Here is a 19060-nt window from a genome sequence, read left to right as displayed (position 1 = left end):
CAAACATAAGTGCAAAAAGCAATTAAATCAAAAGGTTAACTAATTTCAGCAACACCTTGAATGGCATGTTTTGGGGTTGCTGAAGTTTGTTTACAATAATCTGCAAAGTGAATGATAGTAACAGCTGTGATAGGTTTATCATACATGCCAAATGTCCTTTCAAGCCATGGCTCCGGTCTCTTATATCTAGATTGTCAAGCAACTGATACATGCACTAGTCATTTGCAATTCAAATATTACTAGGTTGTTAATGCAGGGATTGAAATTCCATTTTCCTGCAGGAGGAAAGCTCTTCTGAGATAAAGGGTCTCTTGCCTTCATTCGGCAGGCGTCCAGCTGTAGTTTACATTCATTTAGTGTGTGTCTGTAATTTGTGGAGTATCACCACACTTTTATTCAGTTTCTTGTTCAGTATGATCCTGCCTATAAAGCTGTATATATAGGAACAGTAACAGTCGTGCAGATGATAGCACAATATTCTGTGTTCCTACGAGTACAATTTAGAAAGAGTGATTCTCAACTATCTGTCTCTACAATTTTGCTTGTGAAATAAGACTAGAAGCAAACACACATTGTAAGTTCAGAGTGGTAAAATGTATGAATAGGAAAGTAGAAAAAAAATAAGCTTCCTATGGGATCATTAAGTAGTTTCTTACTCTTTAGGAAGTAGTTTTGTTACCTGCTTGACAATGTGCCAGGTGAAAGTTGTTATGAATTCCAAATAAATAAGAATGGGTTTAAAATTTGGGTCAGTTATTTTATGGTGTCTGTCTGGATTAAAAAAAAAAGTCTTAGATTAAAACATGGTAGAAATACAGAGCAAGAAAATTTATTTAGAAATCTATCAAAAGAATCTAAAAGGTATTTTAGAAAAATATTAATTTCTGCAAAATAACTTTTGTTCTTAGAATTTCTTATTCGTTAAAGCGCTGTGTTTCAAGTGTGATCTTGTGCTACTAAAAACACTAAAGCAGCCATGTAACTGCACACTGAACATAGAAGAATCATAATGTCATACTGACTTTTCCTCTAGTTCACATCTTTGCTTTGTTCCTTTTTTAGAATATGCAAAAAGCCCTTGAAGTGAAAGCCAAATACGAACCGGACATGGTTGTCGGTGGCTATGCAGCCTTAATAAATTTGTGCTGTCGACATGATAATGTAGAAGAGGCAATGAACCTGAAAGAAAAAGTGTAAGTACACCGGCACTGAAACATGTCACAGAGATTTATGCTGATACACAGACCTTGCTGAATTAAGTAGGTTGAGTATTAACCCCCTCATCCATTTTTAATTAGTTCTCCCCACCAATGTATGTGCATTTAAAAGAGTCATGGGTGTGGTTTTTTGAAACAAAAAAAAACTGCTTTGTATAATTGAACATCAGAAACAGCTATTTTGTATGGTCAGTAATTATTATTTTATTCTTTTTTAAGGCAAATTGCTATGTAGGATCTGGTTTGGTTTTATTTTAAATGTACCTAGGGCCTATATTGAAGCTTGGCTGAATTTAGGGGGGGAAAAAGTACCTGCATTGTGTCTTAGAAAGCACCTGGAATGTGTTTACAATGGCCTTTAGAAATAGCAGTGTTTGAGTGACATTGTTTTAAAACTGTCAACATTCTACTTAAAATTTGTCTTCAGAGCTTTGTATCTTGGCCATAAAAATTAGCTCCCGGCTAAAACATACTATGTGTATGAGTTATCCCAGAGCAAATTCTTGCAGATCATATTTCTATTTGCTTCTTTTCCGTTTCCCTTAGAAGCCTCCTTCCAGTCTGATGCTGCAGTGGATATAAAACAAGTTTTGTGTTACTTTTCTCTCCCTAGTATTCACTCACAAAATATTTCCTCCCGGTTTACAGTAGGTTAGCAATCAGGTGCTCATTAAACCTTGCTAGTCCTTGAAATTATGCAAAATGATTGTGTTATGAATATCAAGAAATTTGCCACTTGCAAATTATGGTAGTGTATTGGCTTTGACTGTCCTGCTGGTCTGGCACAGCCCCATAGTGAGCCTGCATGAAGTAAAATTGAGTCTTCTAGTGGAGCTTCACTGCACTAGCATGTTTTTACTGATCTGCCTCACATGTAGCAAAATACTGCTAAAAAGTGACTCTTTGAATTGTTACAAAGAGAAACAACAGTGAATGAATGAATTTTAAAACTTCCAGAAAAAAGAAAGCAAATACATAGCAGAAACTTCAAAGTAGTAGCTTTTAAGTTGTTACTATGGGTAAACAGCCTCTTCAGAGTAAAGAATACAGCCCTGCCTGAGCCGTGTGGACTGAGTTTTCTTCCCAGGCTTCTGGGAAATACCCTGTTTCATGCAGTAACTACCAAATAATTAAACTGTTTGGTTTTTTAATATGCAACTTTTGGATTTTGGGGGTGGGAAGGTGTGTGGATAGTATTTTTAAATCATTTTATAATGGTGCATCTTTTAAAGTCTTACCAGATTTTCCCCTTAACGCCTCTATAAATTTTAGCTCTCAGTGCTATTGTTTTGTTGTGTAGTTTTGAAAATAAATCTTCAAGCTGAACCCATGAAATGTGAGCTTCTGTTAATACAATTCTTAATGTCTTAATTTCTAGCTTCCCTAGGAATTCACCTGTTGCTCTCGACACTCAAAAGTACATAGCGCTGGTGGAAGTCTTAGTAAAGCATGGTAGACTAGAAGGTAATCCATTTGCTTTCATAGTGTGTTTCTGCTATATAATAAAAGTATCTTGCCTGAAGAATAAAAATGTGAGTTGATATTAATGGTATATCATGTCCTGAAAAGTGCTTGAACATTTTGCATACAAATTTGCATGTGAATTCAACCAGAGATGCTTGGACAGTGCAGGCCATTAGTTTTAATGGATTGGCAAGCTTGTCATTTACATTTGCACAGCTCAGTGCTTTTTGCATTTCTGCAGCTAGTTTTTATTAGCATTGCTGTTTGGATTGAGTTTGAAGATCATGACTTATGGCACAAATTGCGTATGTGCCTAGACTAATGGCTTTGTTTTTGCTTAAGAAGGTCTGAAGGCTGAACATAAAACCTATAAACATAACCTTCTCATAAGAGCCAAGTACTGCAAAAAATCATTTAACTTTTTATAAGGTATATATTTTTCTGTTAGTGTTCTTTTATGTGTTTGTTACTGAATTTAGAGTCAGATCTGTCAAACTGCCTGGAAATTTTGGCTTTTAATGAGTGTTCTGCAAACTGCCTATTTTGTATTTCTAGGTGTTTGCATTAAGCTGTTAGCTCTTTAATTTCTGTAATTTAGTCTAATATAATTCTGTAATTTACATGATTTGGTTGATCTTTAAAAGAACTGTAGGCTGTCATCTATTTTAAAAGATGATTCTGAACATTGAGTTCTATGATTTTGTAGAAGTCTTAACACCATAAAAACGTGGTCCAAGCCTAGACACAAAAGGTTATATTTTTATATAAAAAAACCTATACAATAAAATTAAAAAGCAAATGTCATATTTTTTTCCTTGTCAGATCTTTCTTTGAAATTTGTCTTGGCCTCTTATTAAGCTTGCTGTTAGAAAATAATAAAGCTGAGGTCTTCAAAATCATAATAAATCAGATTGTGACCACCTCTGCATTAAAGCAGCTTGAAAAGATTAGCTTGCTTATAAAAGCATAAATGTCCTCAGAAAATAAAACAGTTCGTAAATGTAGCCAAATGTAAAGTGGTCAAAACATTCCGTCTGTGCAATAATTAAGAACATTATAAAAATGCACTTATTCCATATACCAAAATGTTTATTTCTGCCTTACTAATGAAGCTTAATGAACCTAATGTTTTAACATGCAGTCTGTTAGAAAGCTTTCATTGGCTCTCCTTGGCTAATTAGTATCGACACAGCAAACAGGCCCTATCGGTATCAGACCATTAGTCTGGCTGTATATACAGTGTAAACATATCTTTATTATCTGGCCTCGTGACAAGCCATCTGCTGAAGAAACAATGGAGTGATTTAGCAGATGTTAGCATCGAACGATAAAAGCATCCATTTAGTAGAATCTTGCAGCTATAGGGCAGACTGCACAGGGTTACGTGGTGCAGAGTGGGCACACAGTTCCTATCTATAATTTGTAGTCAAAGTTGCAGCAAAATGATAAAACCATGCTATTGTGGATTTATAATTGTAGTCTCGTTTAGAAATGCAAGTAGTAATTAACTTGAAATCGGCATTATACGCCAGAATTTGCATTCCTGCTGGGTTTGAAATGCTGTTTTAATAGCAGTTTGTTTTCCCTACATGAAATTACCTAAGGGTCTTTTGTGTTGTTTCATTGTAGATGCTATTAACATTCTAACGGAGATGAAAGAGAAGGATGTTCCTATCTCAGACAGAACAGTTGCATCTTTTTTCCGCATCCTTAATGCCGCTGCCATGCGAGGTGAAGTTGAAACAGTGAATCGATTACATGAGACCATTGTGAACCTGGGGCTGGCAGACACTGCTGCCCTTCATTCCCCTCTGATTACAGTTCACCTTGAAAAGTAAGCTATGGTTGGGCTTCAGATGAAACAAGTTATGTATTTGTGATATATGACCCGTGTGTGCTATGCACAGCTGCACATACATGTGTGAAAGTGCTTCTGCACGTAAAAACGAAATCACATGCATGCACAAAAGGTACTGAAGTGATTTAGGAATAGTAACAAATGAATATGTTTTAGATAAATATTTTCATCAGTTATGCATCACATCATGGGTCTGGGAGCAACAGCTGTGTTTTATGGACACATCAGAAATGAAGTGGCTATATACTGGAATATTCTTATAATAGTTGGTTCTAAAGTCTTGTCTGACAAGGTAGCTATTCAGAGCATGATAGGTGTAGCCTCAGCTCCTGTGGCTAAGTGGTATGTGTTTTCACGTCAAAACAGCATTATTTTGCTGTGCCATCCAGTACATCTCAGGTGAGTTGAAGGGTGGTTGTCAAGCACTGAAATATTCTTAATTCACATAACTCAAATAATTTGATGTTACTGCCATGTTACTCAATTTAAAATTCAGAGATTACTGTTTTATTTGGTTTTGTTTTTTTTTTCCATATATACTTTTCATACCCTTTGATAGAAGGAAGTTCATACATTCCTTCTGCCAGGAAGTAATTCCATGTGTCATGTTCCTTTGCGTAAATTTTCATTATGAGGTGTTAAGATAATTTGAATGAATGTACGTATGAAGTACATAACAATTTCTTACTTAAATTGAGCCAAGAGTCCCTTTTCACTTCCTTTACCGTATGCACAACCCTTCTATTTTTTTCTTATGTTATTTATGTAGTTACTGGATTTTAATCTCTTGCAGCTAGAGTGATTGGTCAGTTTCTTGCAGTTCAATTCACATATGAGATGTTCTTGGCTTAATTATAATGCCTATGAAATAAATGAGTTATTTTATAGTATTATGTAGCTTAGCCTGAAAGGTGCGTATTTCTACACATTTCTGTTAATGTGTAGAATTTGTGAGTTCTTATGCGTATTTTGGGTATGCAGGGTCTGGATAATGTTTTCTTTATTCAAAATCCTTGTCAAAAAATGTAACTTGATCGAGGTGTGTACATTCCCTTCTAAAACTGTATTTTAGTGTAGTGGTCAACAATGAATACAGTGTGTATCTCTTCAGTCAACGACACTGCCTTGGTTGCATCACAAGACAAGGCAGATGTTTATGAAAGTAATTTAACTGCAATCATATGTAACTAATGTGTCGGAAAAATATCTGATATGCTTTGCAGTGTGCAGTGAGAGCAGCTGCATTTTACATAATTGCTTTATGCATGTTGACATGCAAGTTGTACATCATGTTACTTGGGTTCTTTTCACTTGAGAAGCAGTATATAGTATGTGATCATATGTGGATGCAGAGGGACAGTAAAGAGCCTTATTTTAGTGTGATTCCACAGCCCTTTGGATTATAAACATTTGGTAAAACTTTTAAGGATTTTTTTTTAGGTTTTGGTTGTGGGGGTTTTTTTGTTTGTTTTTTAAGGATTTAGGGACTTCTTATGAGACTAGATTTTTAAAGGAAAAAATAATTCCATACTATGAAATTGCAGTGGCTACAAGTTGTTGGTACTCAGTTGTTTAATTTACTACATTTCATATCTATAAATATAATACAAAGTAAGCTCATTTCCTATGTTTTCTTCTGGGGGGGGACCTTATTGGTGGTGGAAGGACTTGTTTTCTCTCTAGTGTTAGAACAGAAGGTGGAAGCTTTTTCCGCATAATTTGGGAGGAATAACTAGATTTGACTTTGTTGTGTGTGTATTTGTGTGTGTCTTGAAGATGCTAAGAGTTTCTGAAAGTTAGGAGTGACTGAAATAAGTGTTAGTCATTTCTTTCAGAAGTAGTGCTTACTATTTGCCATTGTAGAGCTCAAGTATCATACTGAAATGCTGTCATTTAGCTGCAGGTCATCAGCATGCCTCTCAAATTAGACCCAGGATACTTTTTAATGTTCCACATCAGTGGTTAATGCTGGTGTTTTGTATTCTTAATTTATTTCAGACTTCTTAATTGCTTGGAAAAGAATCTGTGATTTGCTTTTGGGGATTTCAACAACTGTAGGTGTAAAATGTTTTTATCTACCCCTTTTTTCTTTATCGAGTACTGGATACTCTGAAATTCTTGTTGAGTCCTATTGCTTATTAAAAGTGACAATTGGCAGCAGAGCATGGAAAACAAATTGTTTATGATGAGCAGTGTAACTTGACAAAAGCCAACAAAATCTAATATCCTAGTAGAATGGGCATTTTGCCTTTAATATTTTGAGAAGTATTTAACTAAAGTAACTAGGGAAAGAACTCGTACTACCTTGGGTTTTTTTACCCTAAGTGAATTTAAGGGGAGCCACCCCCTGCCTTTAATTGTATGATATTTATTTATGACTTTGAACAGTTTCTCAGGGTGGTGAAGTTGCATTGAAAATTGAGACAGTCCCCATGTGGAATCTTGCTCTGTCATTCAGGGGGATCAACCTGCCTTGGACAGTATGACAAAAATCTTAGTTTCTAAAATCTGCAAGGATGTGAAAACTAGTATTTTTTCTTAAAACATGGCTTAGTTTTGAACTGGGTCTTCCAACTGCTAAGAATTTGAAATAGTTGTGTTACTTACACCACATAACGGTTTTGGTGATGGTAGTTTTGGCTTTTGCCTTCTCTGCCAGCTGTCACAGGAAAACATGAGCCAGTTTACGAGACTGAAGAGGTTCGTGAAGCTGACTGCTCCTGTGCTATATGGTACTTTGGTAATACCTATTACAGGATGATAAATGAATGAATACAGTAACTACTAATGATGGTTTTTCTTTGCTTTCTTTAAGAAAGCTGCACAAGTCAACTTTCATACAACGCAAAACAGGAATATGTGTCTTAAAAACTTGATACGGTTCCTGCATGTTCATTAACAGAAGTTTGTTTCTTCTCTCCTTTAATAATACCATCTCGGGGAAAAGAAACAAACCAAAACATTTTCAAGTTTGAAATTTACCAGTTCTCTATTTAGCGAGTGCTCCTAAGCAAAGGAAAGAAAATTTGCAGGTAAACTGTGAAAACACTGTTACAAACTGTAAGAATAAAATATTTAATAGTTTTAAGTCAGTGAATGCAAGCAGCTAATAGCTGTGTATTAAACAATCAAAAAAGCTATAGCTCGGTTGTGGCTCTTAAAAAATGCTCAGTGAATTTTAATACAGCATTGTCCAGGAAAGCATTGTGTGCTGGTTTGTGATTAATCTTACAGAAAGTCAGCTTCTCATGTACTAGATACGATACATCCTGAGTGTAGTGCCTTGATAGTTTTTCTCCTGTTGTTTTCACTGGGTTAAATTCACCTATAATTTTGTTTGAGATGATTCTGTAGCACATGCAAGTTAATTGACTTTTGAATTTACTTTTTAAAATAAGCATCATTTAAAATTAGGCAATTTCCCCCCCCCACCCCCCCAGTATCTCTAGTGGGAAGAAGTTTTTTTCCTAATTTTTAGTGGCTTTATTTCAGATATTTGTATTAAAACTCTTTACGTGTTGCAGTGAAATTAGGGATGTTTGCCTCTCTTACTCCATTATTGCAATTAGGAATTTAGCATCATCAGTGCCAAAGGACAAAAGTGTCTCATTTGCCCTATGGGGACAGGACAGTGATAAGATGATTTTTCGTCAAGGATCATTGGGTCGTAATTAAGTTACATTCATGGCTATTGCTTTTTGAAGGATGATTGGTAAATGACAGGCTTCATGTGCTTGGTACGGACAGTGTTCACTAGGGTTTTTTCTCCCTCTGTCAGAAAATCCTGTTGAGTCTGATAATGTAAATGTGGCATTTTATTCTGAACAAAAGAGCAGGGAAATGAGCTATCTTGTCTAATCATTCAGTTGTTTAACACCGACTTCCAGTTTAGACTCAATTGGCTGGAAAGCACTTGACATGTGAAGTTAGTGCTGTTCGGAACGCATGTTTGAGTAAATTTTAAAGTAAGTGACAGCTAAATTGTACCTAGGGAAATTACAAAGCCTTCAACACAGTTAATTTTTTGGGGAGGATTAGTTGTAATTGCAACACCAGTCTCCTTGAAGATTCCTTAGTATAGCAAATGAACAGAAAAACATTTAGCTCTTTCTAGAGCCCGTTCTCTTTTAACAGAATAATTTTTGTAAAGCTGATTGTACCTTGCTGAATTGACTTCCCTCTACACTAACATCTGCTTCAGATTTGTAGAGAGGGATTTGTTTTACTAGTCTACCCTCCACCCCCCCCAGAGTCCTTCTTTTTCTTTTCTACCTCTCTAGCGATTTCAGGTTTGAGAGCTTTTCAATCAGTAAACCCCTTAGGTAAATTGCCACTTCACTAAAGCTTTATGCATAATGTTGCAGCACTTCATTCCAATTAAAATCAATATTTGGAGTCTTATTTGTATCAGGCGGACTCTCTGGTTGGGAAAGTTGTTTATTACAAGTAAAAGGGTTAGATTTAGTGCTGCATTCTTGAAGCAAGATGGGAGTGGCTTGTTGAAATTGAAGGGGGATGTTATAGCCAGTCCTGCCACAGAGTGTGTTCTGCAAATGTTCAGACATCTGAGTAATTTTGTCTCTTGAAACAGCTTTGTGTGAGTAAAATTGCCCATGCAGATAGTTATGAGAATTGTGCCCAGTTGTATCTTGGACATCATAGGCATCCTAAAGAGAAACCAAATGAACCCACAAACTTACAGTATCTTCACCATAGCACGATTTAATTGAGAAATAACACCAAAGTTGGACTCTTCTGGAATTACATGAGGGCCGAGCATAATACAGTAGTGACTAAGGCTCCTTCTGTAGTTCAAAAATAATAGTATATCTTCCTTTTAAAATAACAAGTTTCAGTGAGAGGGAAAAATACACCTAATCTTGAAGTGGAACAGGTATTAGCCCTGGACAGATAATATTTGTGAGTAATTTAAAGCTGTAGTATCTGGCCAACTCAAAATGAAGCATGGACCGTCTATGTTCACATTTTAAATACTGTTTTGTCCAGAATGACACTGGAAATCAGATTTTGCCAACATGGCTATGAGTATATTGGCTTTATTTCCTTTTTGGCTTAGTAATTTTGGACCAGGCTTTTATTTTAGTGCTATAGTCAGTATCCTTTGGGAAGATAAAAAGGTTTTCACTGTGCAGAAGTTCTTACAAAAAGACTGCTAGATAGTTTCAAATGTATGGCTGTTAGTTAGCTTAAAGTCCTCAAGTCTAAATACATCTTCTTAAAATGTGAAAAGTCTTTTCTTTTGGTTTGGGTTTTTTTTAATTAATTATGACAAAACCATTAACATGTTACCCACGCTCAGAATTTGAAGCCCACAGTAAGTTCCTGATTTTCATTTTCATTCATTTGCCAACAGGATTGTAAAAACTGCTTACAAAAGTAGTTGCCAGTACTTAACTGCAGCTTGTGACAATTAAGAAATACTGTGAATTGTTGAATAAATAATATTAACTGAAGTACAAGCATAAACTTGCTTTTTTCATTGCAGTGGCAGTATGAATAATTCTTTTGTAGAGGCTGAACTTCTATACCTTTCATTGTTTTATAGTTGGTTATTGCCAGTATTGTTATTTATCAGTTCTATAAACCTTGTTCTCTAGTAAAGGGTGAATGACTCATTGGTTGCTTGAATGCAAATATATCAGATTTCAATAAATTCAAAACAAATGTCTAGTAAATGAGTGTGTAAGATACTGACCTCAAACGCAGATCTACTCAGCCACCTTTAAGCAATAAGTACCATATTTCCATTTTTATCTCAGTTCTCTGCTGACATTTTTCTCTGAATATACAGTATTAATGTCTTCAGAAGTATGCATTTAGAGGCTAGAAAACTGTTAATGCTCCTGTTTGAATGGCATTCCGATTATTCATTCATTTATTGATAGCTTTTGACCTAAAAACAGTCACTTTAATCCTTTAGGAATACAGCCAAGACAATACTATGGCTGCTTGAGGATCAATCTGAAAAGCTAGCTTTATCACTGAAAACTTCAATTTGAATGTATAAATGTTGTTGTGCCGCCTTAGAAATTGAGTAGTTTTCTGTAAAACTGGGCTGGTTTGGTTTTTTTTTTAGATGTTAACTGAACTTGCATCTAAAGCAGGAGAAAAATACTGATTATATAAAGCTTTATATCTGTCTATGGTAACTACCATAGTATTTCTCCTTTATGACAGTAATCTAGCCTGCAACATCTACTTGCAGTTTTGAAATTAACCTGTAATTTAGTCTTCACCCCAAATGACAAAAATTCAAATGACTCCATGGGGTGCCAGAAGATGCACTGTAAACAGGGCTCAGTAAGGGGGATAAGGTAGAAATCCATCATCTTAGCTTCATTTTCAGAATGCCAGTATTACTGAACAAAATGAATTCTTCTGTAGGTTAGTCTTTTTATTTATTTATTTTTTAAATATTAGCCTAAATGAAGATTGTATTTTGTAATCCAAATATTTAATTCTTTGAAAAAAGCAAAATTTGTGCTGCATAAGAAATGCAATGGGAGGACATCTGAATTTGGCTTGGTTTAGCAGTAGTGTCTGAATTTGTTGAGGTTCAGTTGATCAGTAAGAAAGTTGCTTCAGGAATGCAAAGTCATTATTTCAAGTCAGTTTTATTATGGCCTTCAGCTGTTGCTGCTAAGTGGTTTTATTATTATTTTTAAAAATTCTTTATTTCCCTCCTTGCTCACTTCCAACAGCTTTTATTTGATAAGCATTTTAAAATCTAACATACGTTATTGTGTATTCTTTGACTACTTTCTACATTTCATGCGTGTCATTTTGCTTTGTTTCAATTTCAGTTCAAACCTTCCCCTTCAAAGGATAACTTCAGATACTGTTTTATCAGTGTTCCAGTGCTTGCCTTCTGTTGGTTTTGGTTTGGATTTTCGGTTGCTTTTGAGGGTTTTGGGTTTTTTTTTTCTTCTTTGTTTTGGGTTTTAGCTATAGTTGCAGTCCTTTACAAAAGGGTCTGAAGCAGATGATTCAGTTCTGTTAGTTGCACAGTAGAAAAAGTTAATCTGTATTTGTTGTTAAGTTCCAGATCTGATTGTTTGCATGGCTTTGCATTTTACATTTTAACTGTAGATTCTTCTGAGGGTGTTTATAGGTAGGTTAAAAAGTAAGCAAAGGACTGACATAACAGAAATGGAAATAGCATGCTTCTTTCTAGTAGTTAACTTCTCAAAGGCTCCTGAATAAGCACATTTAAGGAAGTCAGCATCTTACACGCTAATTTACTGGTACTGTGGATACATAATAGTGCTGTGGCTCTATGTGACATAGGCCAGCATAAAATACATTTTGGTACCTTCATATATTGTTGAATTATTTGTAAAAAATACATGGCCAAAAATCCAGTATACATTAAATTCAGAACTTTATATAGAATGGAAAAATGCTAGCCCCTCGATTATGATGAAATGGAAATCAACAGATTATTTACAGCTGGTCCATTAAGGTGTAAAGCAAATGTGAAGGAATCTGAAGAGAGCTGTGGTTGTCATGCTTGAATCTGGAGATATGTACTGAAATAAAAAAAATTTAGAATTTGGAAAAATTTTAGAGCACTTAAAAATTAGTAACATCTAAACAGACATTTGGAAGTAGTATAATATGCACAGTATTACTTATTAACAAAAAATAGCACTCTTAAATACAAACTGAAATTTCCATAGAATTGGGGTTTTGTCACAATAATACATAGCAGGACTTAAGTTTTACTTCAGAAGTTAAGTGCATCTAATGATGAACAACATTCACACCTTTGTTTACTGTGCAGTGAATAGCGGTGCTGCAATCAAAAGTTTAAGCCAAGATGTTTAAGCATAAATGTGCAGTTTGTTTTCATGTCTGTGTTTGTCAAGCATACGTGGTATTTGTTTGTAGGGAAACTTCTACCTTTAATTTAAAAATAACTGTAGCATATTGGTGGGGAAATAGGCTCTTGAACTGTAGACTGCAGAATGAGTTTTCCTTGGAATGTCAAAACTGAAATGCATTCAGCATGCACTGCTCCTGCTTGTGATGCTTGATTGTTTTTACTCTTGTTTTATTTCATTCCACAAGGGATGACATGCCTGCAGCTCTGGAAGCTTTAATCAACTGCTATAAGAAGTATGGTAAAGTTCTTCAGCTTCATAACATCTACTGCAGACTCATAGAAAAAGGAGATTCTGATCTTCTGCAAAAGGGTTAGTTGCATGTAGTCAAATGCTGTCTGATTATATAGGGTGTATTCTAGAGGCTTTTTGTCCAGGGTTTGTATATCATTTCTTTCAACTGAAATAAAAAAAAAGATGAGTGTTCATATATGTAACTTTAAAGCACCTGATGCCTACATTCTTCAGATTGAAACTTGATATTAATTTTAGATGCAGAGGACTAGAATGTTCAGATAATGCAGTATCGAACTTTCCAAGATGAGTGCTAGTACTTGTTCTAGCTATGTATATTACTATGAAGAAACAACTCAATAGTAAAACAATACAATTTTCAAATAGTTGTGCAGTTAAGAAATCCTATATCCTCTCTCTCTACAAGTAGAGAGAATGCCAATACATAGTCTATTTTGTTGAATGCAATTCAAAATACTTTGCAGATAAACATTCAATTGCAAAGCTACAGCAAATTGTGTAATGTGTTGCAATAATTCCATATGTTTCAAAATTTATCTCCCTGTGGCTTATTCTTGGAGGTTTGAGGTGCTTGAAAAACTCTGGTATTAACAAAATCTGATGTATGTGTTAAAATGCTTCAATGTTTTTAATAAACTCATGAGTTTTATTCTCTCTTCAGTTTCAGATTTTATAAGCAGAGAATATGGTGACATGATGGCTCTTTATGATCTCTTCTTCGCCTTCTTACAAACAGGAAAATACAAAGAGGCCAGGAAGGTCATTGAGGTGGGATTTTAAATGTACTACTCTAATAGTGGAGCTATTTAGACTCTTAATTAGAAATATTTAAAGTTTTTAACCTTTAATTAGACTTGTTCTGATTCATGTTAATAGAATTCAATCCCAATAATTAAAAAAACCCTCAACCAGCTTTATTTTGTATAATCACAGTTCAGAAGAGAATGAGTCTTGTTGTATATTGAAATTGTTTCCTCACTTTTCCCAAATTGCTGTTATATATCAAAATGATATTTGCATATTAAATATCGGATTGTGGAACAATTAAATTAAACTGGCTTTCCTGGGTGTAAAGTTGCTAATCCTCTTTCCGAAGGAATTCTTTGTTCTTAAAAGCACTGGAATTTAATTTGCTGCAGACCATGCTCAGATTTATTTGTAATGCTTGTCTACAAGTTAATCAGCCAAACAAGCGCTGTCTGCTACTGTTTGGCATTTAATTTAGCATTTCTTCTCTCTCTCTCTTTTCAGGATAGTAAGCAGCTTATAGGAAGTGGTAGGTGACAAACTTGGTCTATTTAGGATTAGTATATTTTATCTAGACTTGATTGAAATTGTGCTTACTGAAATTGATAAGTCAAAGGGGCAGCTGCAGAGTCTGCCCAGATTGTGATTATTTTCCTTCTTAACACAGTTGTATGTTTTCAAAATGCTGCATAAGTTTTCTAGTTAATGTGTGGAAGGAGACATCTTACAGAAAAAGTAATACTTAGTCCTCTTCTTTTTTGTCATATACATATATGTACACATACACTAACCTAATTTGGAGGGTTTTTTCCCCTAAGGCAAAGTATGCTTTTTTCCTAATTCCCCCTAAAATATTTGAAATACCAGTTATCTCTAATTGAATTATCTAATAGAATTCTTGCTTTTAAAAAATCTTAACTGAGTATCCACTTGTTTGTCTGCAGTAGAACAATACTGTTCTGCTTGGGGTGTGTGGAAATTGCTAAGCACAATGTTAAAGCATTGACATTTTTGTCTGAAGTTTTTTGGGAGCTTGAAGTCTTATAATACAGAAGAATAGAAATAGTATCTGACAGAAGATGACACTGAGGAATTGAATTCGTTTTATAATTACTAAAGCATATAGGAGGTAGAAGGATGAAATCTGGTATTTGGAAGTAAAACTGAGTGGGTAAAACTGGTACTTGATGTGATGTAGCAGCTGTTCCTTTGATACTGATATTTAATGTCTCAAAATCGGTGGTTACAGTTCAACAATCAAGTAAGATAGTAAGCAAATAATTGAATTGTTTGGGCTTTGAAACTTTCCTCATTTTCTTAGTAGGTGCCAAATTATCTCTGCAAATACTCGGTATCTGGTGATTAATCATAAATTATTGCTAATCACAAACAGACACTTAAGTGTAAATCTGAACACTTGATATCTGGAGACTAAGTTGAAGTTTTTTGTTGCTTTTTATGCAATTTGTAGTAGGTTTTCTTGCTCTTAACAGAATTCAATTAAATATGAATTATTTATATGTGTTTTTATATATATGTTGTTTTATAAGTTTTAACATATATAAGTTTTATATATGTTGTTGAGAAAAAAGGTTTTAAATTCTGGAATTTTTATGACTATAGGAATTTAGGTAGGAATGGCAAGTACATATTTTACCAGTGGATAAAGCGATGCAAAATCAATTATTATACATTGTGTTATATTTTAAGTATGCATTTATTATGTAACAATACATTATTTTCAAATACTTATTTCCACAGGTAGGGGGAATCTTAAAATTGGTATTTTGCTGAATGAGAAAATAGCTTTTATTGGCTTAAACCATTAACAAGTTACTGTTTACTTTTCTGTGTGTTGGGAAGTTAAAGCCTTAATCAGTATAACATGGAAGATGGAGTACAAGCTGTATGTGTATCCTCTTCTTTAGTCCAGTGTTTTTTGCAACTAAATTACTTCTACTGTTGGTTTTCTCAGATTATTACTCTATTTTCCTTTCCTGTGAAATAATATTCAGTGAAAGTGATCAGTTGGTACTCCTTTCTCTTTCTAGATAATGTTGCATATTAGACATAGATTACCTTTCAGTACATACTTCTATCATGTATTACTGAATATGGTGGTCAGTTGATTTTAGCGATATCATTTATTTTCAAAGTATCTACAGAGTTAATAGTGTGCTAAGTTTGATGGTGTAAGTCTATTGAAGTGATGCTAAGTAGAAGAGAAGTGGTTGAGAAGGCTGTTGGGGGGCAGAAAATGGAACTAGGCTGTAAGGCTTCACAGAGTGATTGGTAGGGTAATGGTTTTTACAGTGTTGCTTGACTGCCTTCTTAAGCTTTTGAAAGTCTGTTCTTGTTCTGTGGCAGTTAGCTACAGAAGAAAGCCTATCTCAAAGACAGTACTACCAAATGAGGTGCCCTTGGCTGCTCTGTAAAGTCTTATTTTATTCTAGCTGTGCCTGGAGATTCCTGAGCCCATTAAGTTATGGGCTGTGTTGGTAGATGCTCTTTTGTTTTCCACTGGGAACATGTTCTGTCATTGGGTGCTGTAGTACATCAAAGCATGATTTATTCTTCTGTTCTTAATTGCACATCAGCTGATAAGGTAGCTTTTGTCTTGAGTCCTTCAAAGGTGATGGTGTCAAAACCAAGTTGGCACACCTCCGTCCTTGCTCCTTAAGGTCACATACTAGCTTGCTTTTCCTTGGAATGTTACACCACCTTTGAGGAATGTACTTCTTCTCCCTTCACCTGTTACTCTTTTCTTCTCTTTGCATGATGCATGGAGGTTTAAAGATCTCACTGCCCAAAGCAGTTAGAATATAGTTGTCTGTCATTTTGGCCCAGTTTTAATTATTTGGCTATCTCTCAGTTTTGCACTGAGATCTCATAACTGTAGCTGTTTCACTTGCATGATGGTTGAGTATTTTGAGACTTGCCCTATTTTCATTTATTATTCATGCTGAATGCAATTATGAAAGTACTTTCTTAATCTGTGTATAATTAAGTCCCTGTCCATGCTTGGCTCTTTCTTTTAGAGATACAAGACTTATGATTATGTACTGTGTAGTCCTGCAGCAGAGTTTCAAGCAAGCCCTTCTGTAAATCTGCTTCACAAAAGCCTAAACCATGTTTTCATGGTAGAAGTGAGCACTCTACACCTCTGGCTAAAGTATGCAAGGTTTTAAACTGGTGTCAAATCCGTTTCTGCACTGATAAAGTCGATCAAAACAAGCAACACTTTAAAAAACAGCATCAGGTCACTGGCGTTTTCAGTTGGGAGCATATGGTCTCCTGTGATAGGAATTGGGAGCTGGTAGAAATGTTCACCTGTCTTTTGACAGTTCTTGAAATCTTTCTATATTGAATCACATTAGCTATTAAAATTGTTTCTTCAATGAAGGAGTAAAGCTCTTGGTCTTACTCTGTAGTGTTACTAGAAATGAAGGCTAAGGGAGGATTTCTGTATTTGGGATATAGGGAAAGATAGGGATATAGGAAAGAACTCAATAGCAAATTTTTTTTGGTAGAAGATCACCTTCTACATGTTTGCTACCACTACAGGAACCTCCCTTGGCAAAATGGCAATGCATAATGCATGGTGTAAGAATTGTTTTAACTGGATTTTAAGTGTGATACTTTCTGCTGCTTTTTGCTCTTATAGCAAATGTGTCATTTATATTTAATAGTTAAATATCATACTGAATCTCAAGGCATTTATATTAAGAAATTAGGAACAGATGGCTGTGAAGTATTTAAATGAAATGTGTTCCAATGTGAATAAATGCAACAAAAGGTATTTGCTGCTGAAATTCAAGACTTGACAGAAGAACTGTTTTGGGTGAGTTTACTGTACAGGAATATATCTATCAACAGATGTCAAGTTAATTCAGGAGGTAAATAGATTTAAGCAAAGAATTGTGACATCCACTGTCAGCAGACCTCAAGATACCAGTTGCCACTGGATTTAATCTACCATTAAAAACAATGAGAATATTTCTATTTGCTATTGAGAGATTACAATCGTCTTTCTTCCAGATTGCTTTTTTTTTTTTTAAAGAATCTACATCATAAAATTGAGTCCTCCTGATTTTATGCTGGAGATAAACCAGGGGGAGAAGATACTTTCTTGATGTGTGACAGCAGCATTGGGTTTGTGGAGGGTTTAGGTGTAGTTTCATGGTGGGTATATCTGGTGTCGGAATTTACCCAGAAGGACTTATTTTTGGTCCTGTTGAGAAAAGGGTTGAGATGATTGGAATTTAAATATTTGTGAATGTTGAATGCAAATTGCAGTAGATAAGAGTGGTCTGAGATTGAGGAGTAGTTTGTAGGGGCTGTAGTAGCTCTTACGACAGTATCTGCATATGACTGAGGGAGGGGAAAGGCAGAAGAGCTTTCAGGCACGCAAGCCCTGTAACTACAAGAAAAGTTTTTAGTTTTCTTTTTCTTACTATTGGGTCCTATTAGTCCTTAGTAAAAGCATTACTTCTACTTATGAAATTTGACTCTGATACAGCTATTAGTGAAGTTGGATTTTTGTGTTCATGTCTATGTACATGTGTGTATGTGGGTTAATTTAAAAAAGGATGCTTACTACTTCAGTGCATGTTATTTAGAAGTTCTTAAGTACTGCTTTCTTTAAAGAAATCAAAGGAATATGTTTCAAATAAGTAAATTTGGTAAAGGAGATGACTACTAAACAAATTCCTTCCAGAAAGAGAGAGGGTAATGTTTGGAATGTGGGGTCATGGCAAGAGCTGTGCATCCTCTCTTAGCTCCAGGGACTTTGTGTTAGAGGGAAGATGCTACTGAGTTTTATAATACTTTCTTCATTCATCACATAACATAAAACTACATTACAATACAAAGAAAAAACTTTTGCTGTTTTGAGTTTAGAACATCCTTGAGGATTTTATTTTGAGCAGGGGTTTTGCATTTTTGTGTCACTTTCTTCTTCTGACATGATTATTGTTGGGAAGTTTTCTTATTGTCTCATGATTTTTTTTTAATACTGCATTATATACCTTGGAAATCTTACTGGTAAATGTAGAGTATTCCAATGGTATTTGAACATACACCAGCCTCTGTTGTCATGAATAATGCTAAAGTTGTAAAGCCTTTTCCTATTTTATTTAGGTATTTTTGGAAAATAACTTAAGTTGCCTTATATTTTTCTCAATGTCTGCTAACATAAAGCAGGGTATATACCTGTTTCAAGTGAAATAAATAAAATCATGGGTATTTACTAAACAGATACGCATTGTGTTGGTAAATTCAGTGAACTATGTAACTGTTAGAAGCTTTGAGGCAAACAAATACTTAAGAAAAAGGCAAACAACAGACCAACAGTAAAACCTCTCCCAGTGGAGACTGCAAGCTCTCTTATTTTCTTATTATGAACTACTGCTGCTTTATATGGAAAAATTAACCTAGTTACAAGTAGGCTAGTTGCTACCTTGGGTGATTGTAGGATAGGCAGAAAAGAGAGCATGAGTTTGAATTGTAATTGCTCCCAACAGGAGAGTTAGAGGATAAATATGTAGATATGTGTCCCTTTGTCTTTCATGGAGTATCTGGTAGTGCAAATAAAATGCCAAATATACTATAATTGA

General features: G+C 34.9%; 1 protein-coding gene across 2 annotated transcripts in view; it reads left to right on the top strand.

The window, feature by feature from the left end:
• LRPPRC (leucine rich pentatricopeptide repeat containing) overlaps window positions 1-19060 on the top strand; it is an 88019-nt gene that overhangs the window by 36875 nt on the left and 32084 nt on the right. For both annotated transcript variants that reach the window (XM_034060921.1, XM_034060922.1), the window contains exons 21-25: window positions 1063-1193; window positions 2596-2681; window positions 4311-4515; window positions 12631-12755; window positions 13360-13466. In XM_034060921.1, the coding sequence (XP_033916812.1) occupies window positions 1063-1193; window positions 2596-2681; window positions 4311-4515; window positions 12631-12755; window positions 13360-13466 (654 nt within the window). The remainder of the gene's footprint in view (window positions 1-1062; window positions 1194-2595; window positions 2682-4310; window positions 4516-12630; window positions 12756-13359; window positions 13467-19060) is intronic.

This window comes from Melopsittacus undulatus, chromosome 3 (genome assembly GCF_012275295.1).
Source record: "Melopsittacus undulatus isolate bMelUnd1 chromosome 3, bMelUnd1.mat.Z, whole genome shotgun sequence".
Taxonomy (NCBI): Eukaryota; Metazoa; Chordata; class Aves; order Psittaciformes; family Psittaculidae; genus Melopsittacus; species Melopsittacus undulatus.
This window is presented reverse-complemented; position numbering and strand designations above follow the sequence as displayed.